The sequence below is a fragment of the Clinocottus analis genome, unplaced genomic scaffold (genome assembly GCF_023055335.1).
Source record: "Clinocottus analis isolate CAN_PGR_092001 unplaced genomic scaffold, fCliAna1.0.p SCAF_6, whole genome shotgun sequence".
NCBI classification, from domain to species: Eukaryota; Metazoa; Chordata; class Actinopteri; order Perciformes; family Cottidae; genus Clinocottus; species Clinocottus analis.
The window spans coordinates 21,242,974-21,255,811 of record NW_027176218.1 but is presented as its reverse complement, the minus strand read 5'-3'; the positions used below and the strand labels follow the sequence as shown (position 1 = coordinate 21,255,811).

At 43.8% G+C, this 12,838-nt stretch overlaps 1 protein-coding gene across 4 annotated transcripts in view; it reads left to right on the top strand.

The window, feature by feature from the left end:
- Positions 1–12,599, top strand: part of zc3h18 (zinc finger CCCH-type containing 18) — a 38,373-nt gene extending 25,774 nt beyond the window's left edge. For 3 of the 4 annotated variants that reach the window (XM_068603324.1, XM_068603325.1, XM_068603323.1), the window contains exons 14-18: positions 6,364–6,572; positions 7,669–7,883; positions 8,102–8,198; positions 9,773–9,869; positions 11,501–12,599. In XM_068603324.1, the coding sequence (XP_068459425.1) occupies positions 6,364–6,572; positions 7,669–7,883; positions 8,102–8,198; positions 9,773–9,869; positions 11,501–11,717 (835 nt within the window). In that variant the 3' untranslated portion in view covers positions 11,718–12,599. Of the gene's footprint in view, positions 1–5,048; positions 5,166–6,232; positions 6,242–6,363; positions 6,573–7,668; positions 7,884–8,101; positions 8,199–9,772; positions 9,870–11,500 lie in introns of all 4 variants that reach the window. The other variant, XM_068603322.1, reaches the window with a different exon arrangement.
- Positions 12,600–12,838: the final 239 nt, after the last annotated feature.

The window sequence follows — 12,838 nt, the reverse complement described above, 5'->3', positions numbered from 1 at the left end:
AATCATGGCGCAATATAATAATGACAAACGATGTGTTTTTGATCGCGAGATCAGAAATTACAAATATAGTGTTGAAGACTTAGATGAGCGCTAGAACAGCACAACATCCTCTCTAAATGACAGCATGTCTTGAAACGCAGCACCCAAGGGCAACTTATTTGTGTTTAATTAAGAAGTAATTAAAGGGAACATTAAATGACGTGCGATGTGATCTGGCGCCAGTGGCGGGCCGTGGATTTTGATTTTTACCTCCCACGACGGCATGTCATTTCTGTCTCTATGCATGGCGGAGGTCTGCCCCGATGCACACAGACACATGCACGCACACACAGGTGAGCACGCCAGTGTGCAGACAGGTGAGCACACGCAGACAGGTGAGCACGCTCCCACCAGCGGACAGAGAGAGAGAAAGATATTTCGCGTGAAAAGCAGACCGCCATGTCTTCGGTGATCTGCTATAAAAGCTGTAAACCTGGGGGAAACACTGTAGCATATGTATTCTGTCACTTCAGCTGTCATTAATACGATAACAAGACCGAGAGGATCGCTCCATAAATCCCGACACCCTCCGCTACGTCTCGAATGCAGATTTTCCTGTTGTAGGGTAGTAGTAGATATGTGTTTCTGAAAGGTGACGTTGCTTTGTAAAAACCTGTGAAGCTAACCTGAGCACAGCACATTAGCACGTCCCAAACTAGGGTTAGCACTTCAATGCTATGCTATCTACTGAAGGTACACTGAATGAAAACACATGCTGCTTTCGGTGTGAATACAGTGAATAAAGGCGTACGGTTACGGGGACAGTTGTTCCAAATTGTCATTGACCCCTGTCGCTATCACAAGGTCATGTAGCGCTCAAGTTTTACCCTGTGAAGTGATGTGTAGGCTTCGTCTTTTCATCTTCATTGTTTTTCATCATGGATATATCATTCAGACATAGCACGACTGACTCTTCTGTCTGTTTCTCTCTACATTTTGTTTTTTAAAAAAAGTGATAATATTTCTTCAGGGGGTGCAGTTAGTTACCGTGTGGGCTGGGAGAAAACCAAGGAAGAAAACATCAGAGCAACAGAGGAGGATCCCTCCATCAGGATGGGCAGAAGTTCACTAGGACATCTATTGCACTTTATATTTATATCATATGCACTAAATGTGACTCATGACATGTGTCACATTTAGTGAAGATGATCACAAATGATCCACATGATGAGTGTAGTAAGCAAAATAATGATGGAAAAATTCTGAATATTAATAATGAGAGCAATGTGAAGGTCCAGAGAAACCACGATCCATGTACACATGTGAAGAGAGAAAGCACAAAGACTCCGGGGAAGGAGCAAAGTTATTAATGTGGAATAAGAGTTCTCTTCATTGTTCGATTGCTGTTCCCTTTTTCATGCATCAATGTTCAGTGAGGCCTTGAGGGGTCAACCTTGGCTTTGGTCCACATCGCTGGACCTCTCCAAGCTCCAACACCTCTCTAACCAGTTGATCCATAGTTGGTTTATAAAAGCATGTTCTGCATTTTTCATGTTGTCCTTGCACACCTGTAGGCACTGTGTTGCGTGTTGGGCCGTAGCGACATTGCTAAGTGAAACTAAAGCGCTGCTGAGCTCTTTTATTGATCGAGTAGCGAGGTAGCGTCCACACAAGCTACATTTACCCAAAGCCCCTCTGAAGCTGGCACCCGCCACTGGTAGGTTAATGATGCCAAAATGATCTAAATATCATAACCTTGATCAGCACACGTATTATAAATGTTGTTCGTAGTCGCAGACAAAAATAACTTTTATGTTATGCTTGCGTACGACGTCACTGAGGGCAGAAGTTTTCATTGCGTCTTGTCCCACTCGATGGGAAACCTGGCTAGGATCCCTCAAAATGTTGTTTGCATAGTGTGGGTGTACAGGGAAACTCTCTGGATGCTGAGTGGGAGTGTAATGGGACATACCTGCATATTTGTTTACCTGACTCACATTTGCAAGGAAGTATGTTAACAGTGGGTGGAAATGATAAACCGATACTTTGCAATAAGCAAAACTGTGTGGGTGTGTGTGTGTGCACGCAGAGCAACCACAGAGGAAGAACGAGTAAAGGGCAAGGAAGAACAGTGAGAGTTTTCATCTCTGGGTGTGAGTGTAGGCTGAATGCATCACATTGTGGAAATGATCCTGGGCAACCTATTCCTGTACTGTTACATCACCTATTAAACATTCCTGATACTGAATGTGGCGGTGGAACGGAGTAACATTTCAAAGATGTATGTTGCGTGTTACTGTCTTTTCTTAAAAAGTGGTTCACTGCAAAAATGTATTCAGTATTGTCAGCTGAAACAACACAGATGTTCATGGAAACACATCACGGCTTTGGGTTTCCATAAAGGGAGGACGTGGCTCCTGGTAGTGACATCTCTTTTTAGTGTGAAGTCAGGTGGATCTGTGCCAAGAAGGGCCATACGTCCAATTATCATATCTATGTAAGCACACAGGCTTTATTGGGGGCTATAAAACCAAAAGTCAATCAGGTACAGTTTATACATTCACAGTATAGGTCTTATTGACCAGAGTAAATGAAAACTCTTGAATATAATACGCCTTTTTTTTACTCAAAACGTCTGTAAAACAGGCCTATCCAATGGTCAAAGTAAATGGACTGTACTTTTCTAGTCTTCTGACCACTCAAAGCTCCTTAACACTGCATGTCATTGTTCGCCCATTCACACCCATTCATACAATGGCAAGCGCCACCATGCAAGGTGCATAACCATTCATACCCATTCATGAGTGCATCATCACGCCATTGGCTCTACAAGAATTAAAATAGTAATAGTCTCTAGTAAAGTTGTCGTTGTGTAACACACCAAGACACAACATATGCAATACAAATGTTTTCAGCGCAGTCTCTCCAGCACTTAGAAAAAGTGAATGTGACACACGGCAATGTGCATCAAATGTCAATGTTTGCATAAGGCAGACGACGAGGAATGTGAGCAGCAATCTGATTCATAATTGTGTACGACACGAGCCGTTTTCTGTGGAAGAATGGAAGTAATTTCATCACATTCGCTTCCCCTAGTCGGATACCAACTACCTGTGGGCTTGCGGCTGTGTTATTGATGATTATTCTGCGGATAATATCAACAGTTGCTGATTTGTCAGCCATCAGTTGATGGTTCGAAGCTCCGGTTCTTTGTTTTGGAGATTTCTAGTAGCAGGTTTGATCCCTGTCCTCACGTGAGCTTTCCATTTTAAAACGCAACTCTTTTGGTACGTTCACACTGAGCGTCCTCACTACACCACCGAAAACAGAGGACGATACGTTTTTACTAGCAGACGCCTCACTGTCTCAGAGCCGGCAGCATCAGTTGAGTTTAGAGACGTGATTCACTTCCTCAAAGTATATTTACTTTGCACAGTTTACTGCAGCAGTTGAGAAATCGCTCTTTGTCATTTACGGCTTGATACTATTCCTCAGATGCTGTGTCATTGTTCTAAAAGACTCTTTCCTTGTTAAAAAGGAGTTCCTTTTAAAATATTTTCCACTCGGCAATGAGGCGTTCCCTTTAAAATATTTTCCACTTTGCATTAAGAAGTTCCCTTTGAAGGAGGTTCCTCTTGGCAGAACGTTTTTTTTTTTTAAGCATCAGGTAGCAACAGACGTGCTAAAGAGACGCATGCGGCTCCGGAGACACAGGTTGCCGACCCCATGCTCTCGGTCAACTCTGGAAAAGGCCGGGGCGGGGAGGTTGCTCGCAGCTTTGGCACTTTGCCCCTTCCCCTTGGTCGTAGTCTTAGGGGCCGATCACACCAGACGCGACTCTTAAAAACATTGTTTTCCTTTGGTACCTTTCATGCGCCGTTTAAACGCTGCGCGTCGTGTTTTTCCAGCGTTTTTTAGACGCGCTTAAAACTTAAAATATTCTCAACTTTTAAGCGCAAGGCGCGGAGTCGCACAGCCAATCGGATCAAGCAAGATGCAGAACTTTATTTCTTCCTGTCTTCGTGTGGTGTGAACAGCGGGGAACTCCAAAAAAAATGGCGACCTCCAACGAGGCGCTAATGTTAGCGGTATTTATTGACGAAGAGCTTTACAATTCTAGATGGAAACACGACTCTACTGCTCAGAAGACGCTCCAACTGAACAAAAGTACAACTAAAAGCTCTCGTCATCGAGACACAATTTGTGAAATAGATGGTTGTATTCGCCGTACTCTTTCCTTTTTTTAAATATTGTGAAACCAAAACCTCCGCAACGCAGCAAAGGGCAATCCATTTTGTAAATTAAGTGTAAATTAAGCGCAGGCTTCGCTCCACAGGGCGTATTTTGTCCAGGCGTTTTTAAAGCGACTGCGCTTTTAAAAGTCGCCTCTGGTGTGATCGGCCCCTTAAGGTTGGCTGCTTCCTCTCTGTGGGGAGGAACGGGCCTGGACTGGCCTCAGTGTGTCATGGGTTTGCATCGATGCCTGCAACCCACCTGACCTGTCTTGAAACATAGACCCTGTCTTTGTTTACCATGCTTTGTGGGTGTGAGGTTTTTGGAGTCATCACCGTGTATATCTACAACCTCACTGTCTAAGTGGCTGTTATTGTTTAATCACGGCTCCTACGAAGAAGGGTGGTGGAACTTGTAATATGGCAGTGTCACGGTTGGTAAATTGGCACCAGCCACCAGCCAAATGCTGATAAAAGATCTGGCTGCTATATGTGCTCTACAACTATGTTAATCTAATGAGTAACTGGCCAAAACATTGGTCCAGCCGTGGGCAGGAACGTGACGTTGTTACTCCCTCTTCTGAGTGTCGTGGAGTTGCCCAATGTATTCCCACGGCTACAAAAGAGATAGAAATGACTGGATGCACTGGGCATTTAAGCTAGGAGAGACCTGTAATGGTCTCTAAGTCCAGTACTCCGCCATTTATTTCCATTTCAAAAAGTGCCGCTTTGTGTGTTACGGGACAAGGAGCTTGGTAGTACACCTTGGTTTTTGATTAAAGCTATTAAAATAAAAACTTCCTGCTGTGTTCTCACTTGTGTGTCTGTCTCTTCCAGGCGAACTGTGAGTGGGAGTGTTAGTGGAAGTGGTAGCAGTTATACTGGTTCTAGCTCCAGATCCTCGTCCAACTCCCTCTCGCGCTCACGGTCACGCTCTGGATCCAGAAAATCCAGGTACCCGTCACGAACACCCTCATTGCCATCAAAACTGCAGTTTGCCAACAATTTCCTTTTTTTTGAAGAGAATTTGTTGACCATACATTGCATTTTGGGGGGCATTTATTTATGTAAATGACCTTGTTTGTGGACAAGCAGATGGACGCAGGCAGGATTTATAATAGTTTATTACTATAATTGGCTGCTTTTTGGTTTTGGTACTGAACAGAATTTTAATTGTATTTTTGCATTTATCTTCAGTTACTGTGTAAATCTGCAAGTAAATATCAGAAAAATGAAGGGATTTTAAATGTTCTTGCAGTGCCTATTCAAAACATGCCAGTTCAGAAGCAGTTGAGTAATTGGCCTATGCTTTTATTAAGAACCACTCCTACAAAAAACACTTGAAACGACACTTCCCTGAGCCCTGATCTCTCCAACCGTGGCACAAACCCCAAGTCTACATGCACAGATTTAAATAGCAACGGTATTAAAGTTGTAAGCTAGAATCAAGTCTTTCCTGGGGAAATAGTCTCACTGACAGTGAAAAAACACACCCTGGTTTCGGCTTAATCGCGTTCGATTTTGCTTCCAGCTGGCTGTCCACTCGTATTTTCTCCAGGGAAGTGAAGAAGAGTCCGTTGTCTTATGTTAGTATATCCAGCATCCCGCAACCGAAGTGATGCAAAGCCCTGAAGACTTTTCCTGCTTAGTTTTGCACTTCTGGTGCGGCGCTAAAAGTGCATTTTGTCGTGCGATCACTTATACTTGTGCAATGACAATAAAGTTGAAGAGAGAGCGGTGTTGGCTTGTTTGTTCAAAGTTTATTCATTTTGAATGTGTAACATGTCCAAATGCACCAAATTCGATAAAGCACTCGCTTGGGTCTCCAGCAATACGCTGGTCAAATGTGTAGATGGGATGAGCAGTTGTTGAGATTCATGAAGCAGATACAGGCAGACAGGGATTCCTTGCTTCGTAGGTAAATAATCAGTGGGTTATTGTGATTACACAGCCTGAAACATATTCATTCTGTGTTCTCCTCTCTTGCTTTCATGTGCTGTCTTTGTTGGGAAACCCTCCAGGAAATCCAGGTAAAATAGTTATTATTCAGGGTGTTGCGCATGTGTGGTGTGTGCAGACATGTGGGCATGCGGCGTTGTGTACGCACACCAGCGGGGACTCGCGGTTGACCTCCCGTCTCCTTTTGCTGCAGGTCGCTCAGTGTAAGCAGCGTGTCATCGGTGTCATCGGCGTCGTCCAGCGGCAGCTCGGTGCGTAGCGCCGACTCGGACGACATGTACGCCGACCTGGCCAGCCCGGTCTCCTCCGCCAGCTCCCACTCGCCCACGCCAAATCACCCTCGCAAGGAGCGAGCGGCTGCACGGGACCGGCCCCCACATGGAGGCCGAGACAAGAACAGAGGTTAGTGTGGGGCGACAAAGTCATAAATAGGCAGGCTGCTACACAACAGCTTTACATACGTTGAATAAATAATCAAATACACAGAATTGCAAATAATGGCAACACTTCCAATGACAGCCACCACAAACAAAAGCTGGGATGAAAAAGGGGGTTGAATTATCTGTATTGGGTCTTGTGATTTATACAGTATCGTGTATATTTAGCTGTACTTACAGCACGGATTTCATCAGTAGAACACTACCAATTAATTCCAGTTATTTTTTGTGATTATTGTTGAGCTACGTTCAATTTAAATCCCTTCTTGTCGATGCGTCAAAGTAAAGGCGTAACAGAAAAGTCAGTCCAGGGAGGGACTGGAAGTTGCTTAAAACATTTATGCAGGACGTTTGAGATTTGATTTGATTATAGAAGACTAAATAGAAACGGTGTCTGTTAAGAGGATTCCTCTGTCAGGATGTCCAGAAGAAGTAAAATAGATGTCATGTGTACAGAATGAACAACATAACCGTTACAAAACATTGAATGCATATGATAGAAGTTATTCATATGAGAGTAGTAGGATGATGAAGTTACTAAGAATAATAGCAACAGTGATATAGTAGAGTCATAATAAAAGCAGAAATGGTATTGGCAATACTAACAGCAGTATTATAACTTATAAGCGTTATCAAAGAGGAAAAATAGGTCATTTTTTAAGTTAATTTAGGAGTAATGTGATCTCTCTTCCACGTCCTCATTAGTACACGAGCTGCAGCATTCTGGATCGACTGGAGAGATTTAAGAGACTTCCCAGAGCAGCCTGATAATAAGGAGTTACTGTAATACAAATGCGTGAATCCCCTTTTCTGCATCGCTTTGAGACAAGAATGTGCCCGATTGTTGAAAAGTAATGCTTGAGATTTGTTTTACGTGGGGCTTAAAACCTTTTTCCGCCAAAACAAAGTGTTTCCTGCAACCACGAAGTCCATTAAATTCATTTAAAGAATTTAAAATAAATGTTTCTCCAAATTGGAATTGCACAGTTGATGATTAGCATAGCATTGAGCATAGCATTGTTCGTCATTTCACGTGTTTTTTTTTTCGGTCTGGGCCACAGAAAGACCGTCAAAGAAGGATGAACCTTTCAGAGAGGACCGCAGGAAGATCGACCCATCTGGTGCCCCACCGAGAGGGGGCCACCCCATGCCCAGGTCCGGCCCTGGGAGCAGGGGAGGCCACCCGGTTCATCCCCCGCCTGGCATCATGGGCCCCCCAGGAAGCTACGGCGGTTCTGGTTCCCACAAAGACATCAAACTGACCCTCCTCAATAAGGTCACTGTTGTTAGTACCCTCAAATATACAACATGTTAATCACTGAGCTTTATTTGGTGGCCAGTTGTGGTTCCATACTTGCTTTCTCCGACTAAATCTAACTAATCAGATGTGGAATAAGTCAGTTGGACTCTGACTTGCTAATTGGATAGAGTTCCTTTTCCTCTCCGTCTTTATTTTAATTGCTTGACCCTGTGTCCTTTTTAATTTTCCAGCAGCAGGCGGATAAGGGCAACAGGAAGAGGTACCTGCCTGCAGACAAAGACCGGCCCGGTTCCCCCCTCAGCAAGAGGATGGCCATGTCTCCAGACAGAGGTGAGACACGAGCCGACGAACAACAACCACACCGATTCACTCGCACACATCTTCTACTGTTTCACACGCCCAGCAGACCTGAAAGAACAACACATACGGGAGCAATACTGGCTTTTTATTAAGAATCAGGTACTTTGCTTTTGTCCATCGCTGACACATTACATACATGTGATGCAGGTTGTGTGATTACATTGAGTTTGCCTGGATAATTCTAACAATTGGGTCAGATTCCACATATTCCACAAACTGGACATGTTTAATAATTATTATTGTCAAATGATAAGATAATCCTTTATCAGTGGGGGAAATTACAGCAGCTCTGCTCGCAAGTAAATAAGATAAACAAAATCAAGTAATATAAATAAACGAACGGGAATAAAACAAAATAAAAAATTAGCAGTAAAAAGAATATTTAAATATAAAGATGGAATAAAAATATACAGATGGAATAAAACAATTGTTTCAAAGTACCTAAAAATAGTAGATATTGCACCATAAAACACAATTTTGTTCTTGGTCAATACAGCGTGCATTGAGTGGATGATCTCCTTAAAAGATGACACATAATCCCCTTGAGATGTTACTGCTAGTTAGTTCACCAGTACGGCCACGACTATGGATTATTAAAAGATCAATTCATCTGCAGATCAACGTAGTTTTATCTATAAAATGTCAAAAATAGTTTGAAAGGTGGTTGTTTAAATAATGAAATGGCTCGTCTCCAATCCAGAGATATTTAATATACTACATCCAAAACCAGTAACACAAGTAAATATTTCAATCATTTTTCAAGGCATTTTTAATTAATGTTGCTGATTTTATTTTCAGTCGGTTAAATAAATTAGCATTTGTTTCAGCTGTACGTGCCAGTACACCATCAGGTGCTCGAGAGGGAGCTGCACAAACACTTTCAACACTCCATCACTTCACTACTTCTCCTTCTGGTTTGTTGTGCATAGACAGGCCGGCTCTTTCCATTTCATTTCCATTACATAGCCCACACCCTAATTCACCTCGCTCAGTGTGGAAGTTGAGAAGTTTCATGAAAAGTTGGAAGCCATTTTTACAGTTTTTATCCCTCGTATGGCGTTCATTTCTTTGTTACTCAGCAGGTGTTGTGCGTCTGTTGGACGCGCTGTCAACAATCAAACTATTTTATGTTAAAATACTCAACAGATGTTTTCTTCATCCTAATTAGAAGCGTTAAAACAGCCAATGTGGTTAATCATTTAATTCAGGTACACTATATGCACACTTTTCATTAGCCTGTGTAATATAAATGTAATATAAATATAAATGTGTAGGGGGGGTTTGAGTGTGCGGCGATGAACGTCTGATATATGTTCTTCGCAGAAAATAATCCAAGGCCAGTAAGTCTGAATTAAAAAAAAATAATAAATCATATTATGATTTGATGAAAAATGAAAACGGGTCTCACAGACCCGAACACCATACAAGGGTTAAGGCAGCTATTCAGTGTCCAGAACACCAGTAATGTGTGTTTTCGTTGCCCAAATCCACCCCGACCTCTTCAGCGTGAACAGTACTCTAACTATGAAACCTCTGCTTTTCAGCGCGGGATAAGAGGATTCCTGGCCGGCCCATGTTCCCCCCTCGAATGGATCGGCCCAGAGGCCCGGGGCCCCGCCCCATGCCCCCGCAGGGAGACAGGTTGGTGACCCCCCTCCATGTTATGGCTGCCTGCTCTAAAATGTACTCAACAACAGTGTAAACAAAAACAACAGGAGGCTGAAGTGTGGAAATTCTAAAGTCCTATTTTCTTCCTGACTCATCGTCCTCGTCAGCCGTGCGTGTGTGTGTGTGTGTGTGTGTGTGTGTGTGTGTGCGTGCCGCGTCGTGTTTCCCCGTGAACACAAATGTTTGACGAGCATGAGGAACATGTCACAAAAGAGGAAGCTCCCTCTCTCATAATAATACTGATTATAATAAGACTATTAACTGGCTCTTTAGGGCTCCGCTCACTTTCATTTAGGTGTAACTGAAATGTTAACACATCATACACAGTCGGTGTTTACAAACGGCATCCCACGCTTTGATGCACATACATATGGTGTGTGTGTGTTGCGTGTGCGTAAGACGCCTCAGTTCGTGCAGGCGTTTCATTCTTAACGCTTACGGTTTTGTTTCTACTCAATCAGTTTTGTGTTTGACTGTTTTTTTTCCAGGAAAGAAGATGAACTGTATTCACTATTCTGTTTTTCTGTCACAGTCGGCAAATATCGTTTACCGACCAAAACCAACAGTGTTCTGTCAGTATTTTCCGACTACAAAGTGTCATACTTAAAACTTAGAAGCGGATGGATAGAGTTGAACAAGCGGCATGGAGGGGAAATATATTTGAATATAATACTCGTCAGTGAATGGACTTGTCTTTTTTTTCATGGCCAAATGCGCCCACATTTAATGTAAAGCTTATTTTCCAGGCTGGAATAAGCCAAACATCCATGAAATGTCTTTGAAAATGCGTTTTATGCAGTAGCTGTTTAACAATAAAAACAACACTACAGCAGAAAAACAGAATTCTTCAAAGTTTATGCTTTAATGAAACCGGAAGCGCTGTTTTCCTTCTCAGAAGAGAGAAATGTCCGGCTGATTACAGCAGATCCTCTCGTTTGTCGCGCCCCAAAAGTTAATATTGGACACCGCTCTACTTATTGTTTATTCTCGCCGCTATCTGCTTGTACGAACTGCCAGAAGTATTAAAAAAAATGTGACTCTGACTCAGTGGTTCTCAAACATTTTCTGTCACCACTTTGGAGGAAGCAAAATGTTCAACAACACGGGAACAAAATGGTCCAACTTGTTGAGACTCCTCCATCCGTGTTTTTTAAATTAATAGATTAAATAAAATGTAAATCTCTTTCAAGTGAACCAGATTGCTCCATCTGACAACAACTAATAACATGTGCAATCACTTTGTTAAAACAACGCAAATAAAGTTATATATGTGCAAAAAATAACCAACATTTGGCAAAAAAGATGATCAAGAAAGCCGGTTAGATCCCTGTTTTCTCCCCATAGTTTCATGTTGAAGTGCCCTTGAGCAAGGCACTGAAGCCCCAGAGCTTCACAGCAGCACAAAGCTGCTTCATTACTAAGGATGGTGACATGCAGAGAATAATCCCCCTACTGTGGGATTAATAAAGGATTCTCAATAAAAATAATATATACATTTTTTTTTCTTTCTGCGCCCCACCTGTAATACCTCCGCGCCCCACTAGAGGGTTGCGCCCCACAGTTCGAGAGCCTCTGCTCTAACTCCTTGTTCTCCTCTTCCTCAGGAAACGTGCTCTGTCGCCGCCCGCCAAGTCGTCTGGAAAAGGCCCGGCGCCGCCGCCGAGCAAGCCGCCGGCCCCGGGCTCGGCTTCGGCCGCCGGCTCCGGCTCCAACTCCAACAAACCCAGCAACACACTGTCCCGCCGCGAGGAGCTGCTGAAACAGCTGAAGGCCGTGGAGGACGCCATCGCCCGGAAACGGGCGAAGATCCCCGCCAAATAAAACGGAGACGCCTGCTCCTCCGCCCGCCGGCCCGCCCGCGTGGCGACCCGGAGGGATCGAGCGTCGCCGTCCCTTGCCTTCAATGGACGTGTAAAAAAAAAAATGTTGTATGGTTCATGTATAAAAAGGCTGTCGTGTAAGTGAACAGGAAGTAGTTTGGCTCCGCTCCATATGCCCGACTTTAGCTCCCATTGAAAGTCTCGGAGGGTCTCGGCCGCCGTTCGCCTCATCGACGAGAAACGGGAGGAAACCTCTGGGCTTTCGGTGAGGGCGGGGCCTCTCGGCCATGGAGGGCGCTGCAGCACAGAGACAGAGGTGGCGCTCGATCACTTCCTTGTTCCCTCAGTCAAAAGGAAGCGTCTTCCTCATCTGGTGTGACGAGGAACAGATTTCTATACATTGAATCTTCTACTCCTGTCCGTCTTTCTCTGCCCCCCTTTCATCGTCTTGTTCTCTCTTTTCTTTGGAGCGGAGGAGTGGAACTGTTCACGCGTGTTGGTACAGAGCCACGCCTCCTCCGGCGTCCGCCTCACCTTCAGCCTCTGTAAGCGATCACGAGCCCGAGGGCCATGTTTAACCAACGACTTGTCTGTGTTTTAGGGCAGTGTTCACTGTCGCACCGTGTACAATATTAGCAAGTCATCAAATTCTTTCAAGCGTATGATTATAGACAACAGTGATGAATATTGATTTCTTTTTTTTCTTTTAAAAAAAACAACAACAACTTGGAGCTTTGTTTTCTTCTCAGCTCTTAAGTGGTAAACCAGTGTTTTATTTGTGTAACATTTTTAGTTGGGAGTGTGAGAAGTGGAACGGGGACATTTAGAGACGAGACGTCTTGCTTTTGTGACAAAAGCCTTCTAAATAAACTATTTTGATAAAGAGAGTCGGGTGCCTTTGTGTTTCCTCTGCTTGTGCAACAGAAGGAGCGGCGGGTGGAACGGCTCAATCACTGCTCAGCGTAATGGATGTGGAATTATTAACAAAAGATCGTCTTCATCTGACAGCTGAATCATGACATTTGTTGACGTAGTCCTTTTGTGTGGTTGTTTGGGCTCCGCCCCTTCACGCTGCGTTGCTTCACGCTGCGTTGCTTCACGCCGCGTTGCTTCACGCCGCGT